The sequence below is a fragment of the Bos mutus genome, chromosome 8 (genome assembly GCF_027580195.1).
Source record: "Bos mutus isolate GX-2022 chromosome 8, NWIPB_WYAK_1.1, whole genome shotgun sequence".
Lineage (NCBI taxonomy): Eukaryota > Metazoa > Chordata > Mammalia > Artiodactyla > Bovidae > Bos > Bos mutus.
This window is the reverse complement of record NC_091624.1, coordinates 89,643,667-89,651,587: the sequence shown is the minus strand read 5'-3', so window position 1 is coordinate 89,651,587 and position 7,921 is coordinate 89,643,667. Positions and strand designations below refer to the sequence as shown.

General features: G+C 41.8%; 1 protein-coding gene across 1 annotated transcript; it reads left to right on the top strand.

Annotated features, from left to right (window-relative positions):
- The first annotated feature begins 673 nt into the window (after nucleotides 1-673).
- CDKN2B (cyclin dependent kinase inhibitor 2B) lies at nucleotides 674-6,264 on the top strand. Its single transcript, XM_070375966.1, has 2 exons — nucleotides 674-1,327; nucleotides 3,577-6,264. The coding sequence occupies exons 1-2, from the start codon at nucleotides 1,193-1,195 to the stop codon at nucleotides 3,835-3,837; spliced, it is 396 nt and encodes a 131-aa protein (XP_070232067.1). The 5' UTR covers nucleotides 674-1,192; the 3' UTR covers nucleotides 3,838-6,264.
- The last annotated feature ends 1,657 nt before the right edge of the window (nucleotides 6,265-7,921 follow it).

Genomic DNA, 7,921 nt, shown 5'->3' with positions numbered 1-7,921 from the left:
AGAGTGCAAACAAAAATAGACAGTTCAAATATCGTGAAACTGAGATCTCAAGTTCTTAAAATGTATATTTATATTTTTTAAGTGTCCGATGTACCAAGCTCTGCAACTCTCAAACTAGGTGTATGTGAGTGTGGCGGGGGCGGGGGACGGGGGGCGGGTAGTTGGCTAAGTTTTTTGTTTGTTTTTGTGAGTTGTTTTTATTTTTTAATATTGCATCCATAATTTAAAGATGAATAAAAAGCACATTCAAAATATGATTCGCGGGATTTTTCAGTCAGACCCATTTTGGGCTGAGTCAAATAGACACCCCCTTCCCAACTGCTAAATTTGATGGAAGATGTGAAGCAAGCGTAATTCAAGTACAGCCTGGGGATGAATTTAACCTGTCCGAGAGGGGCAGAGCTGTCTCTTTAAGACATCTTGAGACAAGGTTATTTCAAATGCCCGGCCTTTTGATTACACAGAGAGTGACTAAAGTCTCCAACCGAGAGCGGCTGGGCCGGGACTGAAGAACTGGAAATCCTCTGCTCCGCCTGCTGGAAGGAGATCAGGAGCTGAGTACACTGCTTCAATTGCTCCAAAAAACTTAACCTAGAATTGCTGGATACCCTACAGGCAGTAGCACAGCGGGCTCCGCTCGGCGTTGTCCGGCGCATGCGGCCGGGCACTTTCTGGACTGCTCTCCCCCGCCCCTACCCTCTTGGGCTGTAACGTCAGCCGCGGGCCAGGCCTCCGCTCCGACACAGTGGGACGTGCCCGGACCCGCAGCGGGCGGAGCCTAAGGAGGTTGGAGAGTGCCTCTCGACAGCCCAGCTGGGAACGGGTTCAGTCCCGGCTGGTTCTCCGCTCCGCCGGAGGGAAGCTCCGCGGTGAGGACTCCGTGACGCGCCCGCACTGTGCAACCAGAGCGGGTTCGCGCAAGGTTGCTGCTGCGCCAGGCGCATTTTCTTGGGAGCCATCCGGGAAAAGCCCGGCTTTAACTACGGGCCGTTCGGCCATTGTACTGACCCCTCTAGCCGCAGAAAGACGGCAAAGAGAGGCTGAAGTTGAGCTGAGCTCTTCCCGAGTGGGGAGAGCCCTCCAGGGCGAGGTGGGAAGGGAGGGTAGGGCGTTGCGAAGTTCACGGCTAGCGGTGGATTATCCTGGACAGTTTGCGCTTGGGGGCTGCGAAGTGAGCGAAGAGGACAAGGGCATGCTCAGTGGTGGTGGCGGTGATGCGGACCTGGCCAACGCCGCGGCGCGGGGCCAAGTGGAGGCCGTGCGGCAGCTCCTCGAAGCCGGTGTGGATCCCAACAGACTCAACCGCTTTGGGAGACGCCCGATCCAGGTAGCTGGGGGCCCCGGGCCTCGCCGGCAGGGGGCGCACAAACACGGGGCCGCCGCCTCCTCGGACGCGGCTGGACCTGAGATCTCCACGAACAGACCTGTGTCTCTCTTTGCTGGAGTATGGAGCAGCAGGTTTTCACTCATCAAAAATTCTAAAGAAAGGGACTGGAAACCCCACTACTTCAGTTTGCTTTTCTTTTTAATAGGGGGGGAAGGCCAGTATTCCCTCTCCCATCTCATAAGAGATGCATGGGATAGGTTCAACTGGGCAGGAAAGGGAAAAATGAGAGGCTATTTGGAGAGAACTACTTTATCTTATCTGTTTGTCTTTCAACAAACAGCGATCAACTTTCAACGATAGAGATAATTAAATTACAAGTTACGCAATTTGGATTGGATTTAAGGAATCCTACATCACAGCACATGAAAAAAAATCATCCTGAATTTTTAAGCTGCGATATGAAATACTGTATTCTTTCCTCATGCAGGCGAACTGAATACAAAGTAATAAGTCAGGATTCCTCAACCACAGTACTTAATTCCTTTTATTTTACGTTAGCAGTGTTTCTTGAGTGTTACATAAGAAAAAATATGCTTCTATAGATTTTTATCATACTGAATGCTTGGATTACATAAACATTCCTTCAGCTTTGTTAAATGGCAAAGGGTCTTTATAATTAGCCTCTTCATTGTTAAAATTCATTTATTCGATATGTTTAACTATTAATCCCACTTTAATCAGTGCTGATATTTTTTTAATCTCTTTAAAATCTAAGGTAGTATTTTGTGTTTTACTGTTATCATGCAGTCAGCAGTATTAAATACTAAAAATTAGTATTCGCCTACAATCATCTTCCAGAACCAAGTCATTAGTAAGAAATCTTGTTAATCGTGCAATTTTTAAATATGTATTAATTCATTTTGAATTAATAGAAAATGTTGGAAGAAATGAGGGATTATTTAAAGCAGCAAAAATATTTTAAAGTAGTCCTTAAAGACTTCAATTATATTAGTAACTGTAAAAGGGGGCTTTTATTTGTCATTTTAATTCACCATATTCTGAGATATTAAGAGCCACTTTTTCTCCTCTATATATGAAATGCCCTTTACATCACTAATAGAAAATATATCATGGCTTTTAAGGGAGGAGATGGATGTTTTCAATAACCATGGAACAATGAAAAAATTAGCATACTATATTTTGATTCCATGGTACATTTTAAAGCATAAATTCACAAGAACATATAATTTCATTTTGAATATTTATCAAAAATTGTTAAAATAAAGTAAATGCTGGCATAATGTACATGTACACAAATGGATACTGTAGGATCACTGCTTCAAAACATCGTTTTTCTAAGTTATGCATTGCTCTGATTTGACTGCTAAAATCCAAGCTCCTTTTTAAACAGCAAAATGTTTACTATTTAACAATATAAAATCCTAGCACATTATAAAATCCTGTACAATGCAAATATAGTGTCTATTTTATGTTACATCAAATATATTATCCTCTAAACTTTAGCCCTTATCTATAATGTTAAATATTAAAAGTGGTGAATCATTGATTGAAAACAAATAGTTTGTTTTCATCGTCTTATAAAACTATGCACGACTTTACTTTTCCCCCCTCTATCTCCCATTGTGGCTCAAATTATGAGACCATATATACGCCCTTTATGAGCAGAGACATGTAACAGTGAAAAGCAAAAGCCTTCCCACAGGGGATTTACTACAAGAAATAAACAAAGTAAACCTTGTTTTAAACGTAGTTTCTTATTTTCTCTCCTAAAGCGTTACTCTAACGCCTAAAATAAATGTATCAGCTGACTGCCTAGTAAATTTTTTAGATGGGGATTATAGCTGGGGGAGAGGGGAGAGCAAGGGAAATAAATTTAAGACTTTAAGTCTTTAAACTTAACTCTACCCATACATCATTTAACAACATAGATTCCCGTTTCTATGGTAATTTTTAAAAAAATTTCCCACAACAGCGATAAGCACTTTGTTATCAGCTCTTCCTCGTCTTCCCACGTTCGGAGAATAAAACTGAACTAATTAGGTCTGAGTAAAAGTATAAACTGGGGCTGCTGTGGGGGAGAGGAGCCGGGGTGGGGGGCGGGATTTGCGTCAGCAAATTAAGCTTAACTAGACTTCCGAAGCTTGTAAGGGCCTGGATGAATAGGTATTTTTTGGAAAAGACTCTACTTGCCCTCACCCGCGTCCTGACCACTCTGCTGTCTCTGGCAGGTGATGATGATGGGCAGCGCCCGCGTGGCCGAGCTGCTGCTGCTCCACGGCGCAGACCCCAACTGCGCGGACCCCGCCACCCTCACCCGACCAGTGCACGACGCTGCCCGGGAGGGCTTCCTGGACACGCTGGTGGCCCTGCACCGAGCCGGGGGACGGCTGGATGTGCGCGATGCCTGGGGCCGCCTGCCCGTGGACCTGGCTGAGGAGCGGGGCCACCGCGACGTCGCCCAGTACCTGCGCGCGGCCGCGGGAGACTGAGGGCGCGCATACACAGCCGCCCACAACGACTTTTTTTCTCTCCAGTTCGCCACCCCAACTTAGTTCAAAGAGGGCTGGAAACGTGGAGCAGCGGAAGTCTTCCTGGGCGCCTAGATTCCCGGCAGCGAAGGAGGAGCTGACTGGGAATAATTTTTTCTCCTCACCCCCCACGCCCCCGGATATCGCCCTCGGCACTCACCATGAAGCAAAATGAATAGAGGTGGGGCACATGGATTTCCAGTAGCCGCCGAGTGTGGAACTCCCAGGTTTGCTTTTTAGGGTTTTCTGGTGAAAAGCGGCATGTGAACAAGTCCATGAACAAACCCAAGTGCTGTGAATCTTCGCACAGAAGGTGCTGGGGCGGAGTGGGAGGCGGCGGCAACTAGCCTTCAGGTGGTAGGCAGGTGAGAACGATCGCCCCACTGACCTTGAAGGACCTCCCCTGTAAGTCCCCACGTCGGGCGCCGGGCCCTGAGGGAAAATCTGGAGATGGAGAACCAGACAGTGATGAGGACGAAGATCGACACGGGCTCAGTAGGCGACCAACGCTTTCTTTACAGGCTTGCGGAGCGGGGCAGGTCACGAGCAAAAAGCTACCTACTGGAAGCCTTGGAGCCTCTTGTCCAGCCCCATTAGATAGCGATGGGGGAGAGAGGACCCGGAAGTCACCTCAATTTTGCCAGCTTATTCTAAAGTGCCCAGGTCGAGGTGATGCTGAACAGCTCTCCGAAAGGGGCGCTCATTTGCTGTTGTTACGGCGAGATTCCTGCGGGGTTCCCTCCTCGCACAGACTAAGTCCGGGTTGTAGCGAGAGCGATTGTAGATAGGCTGTTAACTGTAAAGATTTGTTTGATCTCTATACCGTAGGATTCAGAGAGCCCCCTGTAAATTGCTACTTGAAAAGATATCGTGATATTTTGTACTTCTGGGTTGTTCTTCAGTAGCAGTCTTAATTCGGAGACTTTAAATAACAAAGTAACTCGTGGCCCTTGGGAAGGAAGTGAAGAACTACAGCTTTTATGCGAAGCTGTGGCACAGTGCCATCTCCCAGGTTACTTCAGTCCTTAACCTATTTATTTCTTTGTTAAAGTTTGTTTCCTTTACTAGAGTGTCTCCAGGGTCAAACTATGAAATATTACTCATGTTTTTTAGAAGATCCATGCCCTTACCCAGTAAATGATCTCAGGATATTTCCCAAAGGGTTGCTGAAAGAGTAGACTGAGTGAAACTGTTGAAAATACATAATGATGGCCGTGAAATGTCTTAATATCTGCTGAACAAATTAAAGGTGTACTGTTTGGGGATTTAATTTCCAGTGTTGCTTGATTCATTACAGCATTGGAATAACTGGTATTTCACTGTTTTAATGTTAAAAAGAAAAGTTGAGATTGAACACCAAGGTTTTGACTTAAAACATGTGAATTCCATTCCTAATTTAAGGGAGTTGTGGAATCTGGTGACAACCTTATATTAATGGAAAGTAAATCAAGAAAATATGGTTGGGTACTACAGGGTACTGTGAGATTCATATATATATATATGCCAAAACATCATACATTATTGGAAAATCAAGTACCACCTGGTTGCACTGAAATATTTATGATGCATGTAAAAGTAAATTCAGTTTTCAAATCCACCTGTTAGGCAGGTATGGCCAATGTGTTTTATCAGCCGCACAAGAAATACATATCTTAAATCTGTTTAAGATTTTACTTTGAAGGATACATGCAAATAAATATAGCTCTATATACATGAGCCCTGCTTCTGGCTCCATTTTACAATTACAGAAAAATATACATGTTAATTTCTGTGTCTAAATCTAAAATATTACCAAGGTTTGTAAAAATCTTATCACCTGACCTTCACTGCAAGATCTGGAAGTAAAATAAATTTATAATTCAATAATATATTCATTTGGCCTCATTTTTATATTTCTTTTTTCAGCTGAGTGAATGGATGAGAAGACGAGGATGATTTACATGAAAGAAAAATCTATTTATAATTTCCTATGTTCTAATGGCTAAAATTAGTAATTTCAAATATAAGGAAATGAAATAAATTCTGAGAGCTCAAGATCCATACAGCTCCTAACAGCTTTGGGAAAGTGTGTTCATAGGAATGCCTTAATGATATTTTATTTCTGTGTTATGACAAAAACAATATGAATATGGTGTCCAGGACCAAATAAGTTCATTTTATAAAGCTAGGTAACTGACCTTCAGCAAATAAATAAAACTAATTTAACTTACACCAATCACATTGAGATTCTATACTGTCCTTCCTTTATGGGAAATGTTAAAAAACAAATTACTTGTGTGTTAATATGTAATAGTTAATAGGGATTTTTTCTTAACCACCTCTGTAATTATCAAATATTTTAAAAACCAAGACATGCTTATTTTTCTTTTCCAATGTTCAAGATGTTGCCACTCTACCAAAAAAAAAAAAAAAAGAGCAATTAGAATTAGTGATTTTAAAACCTTAGAAACACTCTTGTGGACTACTTCCTGAAACATGGAAAAGCTGGTGTCATCTACAGTATAAGAAGACTGCTTCGGTATTTACGTCAGTAGCTAATCATAACCAAAATCTGATATGAGTACTAGGTTTTCACTATTAACAAACTATTTCATTATCTTGTGAAAACCTAGGTTGATGTAATTTCATTGCATTCAGTTACCAATTTTAAAAAGATGGGGGGGGAGGTAAATACATAAGAAAATAAGAACATTTTAATTTTTTTAATTACTTGAAGAAGAAACAAGAGTTGAATCACAATACTTTCAACATCTTTTCCTGTTCTATTTAAAATTCCAGGGAAGAAAGAGGGAATGAAGGAAAGACAAATTAGGACTTGAATGGAAGGTAGGAGACCTGGATTCTGATATTGGTTCTTCAACTAATTCAATATATGATCTACTAAATCAAATGACATGATTAGCCCCAATTTCCTCATCTGTAAAAAATGAGAGTGATACTAGATTATTTTTAGGCTCCCAACCATCACTAACATTTTATCCCTTTATAAGTTTGTCATATACATGACTATATGGGGTCCTATATTTTATTAGTAATAATTTTGCCATGGTCTGTCTGAGCCAATAAAAGCTATATAAGGGAAGAGAGAGAAGAGATATACATTTTTAAATTCTGGAGCCTTGGGAAATGGGGGATCTTTATAAGTACCACCTCTACCAGTTAACTGAAAAGTTAGAGACAAGTTTGTGGGAACTAGCACAAAAAAGATGCTTTGTAAAATAAATATGTAGTTTAATTTCAAGCTCTTTCTTACTCCATCTTACCTGATTTTTTTGTTGTCACATTGTGCATTTATCTCATGTCACTCAGAGCGACCAAAAGAACTCAGTTCTTTAAGTGAGATAAGCAAGTACCCAATAAATTTATTAAAATAAAGCTGAAGTAGGTATTTACCAACTAAATGCTCTGAAAGGAATGATGTTTTTTAAGTACGCTTATAACAAGTGATTCTGACCTAAGAGGAGTTGGTATAGGAGTTAAAACCAAGAAAAAAGGTTGGGGATTTTGGAAGGAATAGAAAGTGTGAAGCATGAGAATGCTAAAATATGTAGAAATGTCATTAGAATAACTGTAAATAGCTGTCACAGATTTTACAAACCCATTTCTAAAGGTCTGCACTTTCTCATTTGTATGAAGTTTTAGGTCCCTAAGTGTTAGTAATAGTAGGAACCAGCAGGTCAGGGAAGAGCTTAGTATCACCTGAACAGGTACAGTTCAGTTCAGTCATTCAGTCCTGTCCCACTCTTTTCGACCTCATGGACTGCAGCACGCCAGGCTTCCCTGTCCATCACCAACTCCCATAGCTTGCTCAAACTCCTGTCCATTGAGTCAAGGATGCCATTCAAGCATCTCACCTCCGTCCCTTCCCCTCCTACCTTTAATCTTTCCCAGCGTTAGGGTCTTTTCAAATGAGTCAGTTCTTCACATCAGGTGGCCAAAGTATTGGAGCTTCAGCATCAATCCTTCCAATGAATATTCAGGACTGATTTCCTTTAGGATTGACTGGTTGGATCTCCTTGCAGTCCAAGGGACTCTCAAGAGTCTT

Coding starts and splice junctions, on each gene's coding strand:
- CDKN2B (XM_070375966.1), top strand. CDS start 1,193: ATGCTCAGTGGTGGTGGCGGTGATGCGGACCTGGCCAACGCCGCGGCG. Junction 1,328..3,576: donor TTGGGAGACGCCCGATCCAG/GTAGCTGGGGGC, acceptor TGTCTCTGGCAG/GTGATGATGATGGGCAGCGC.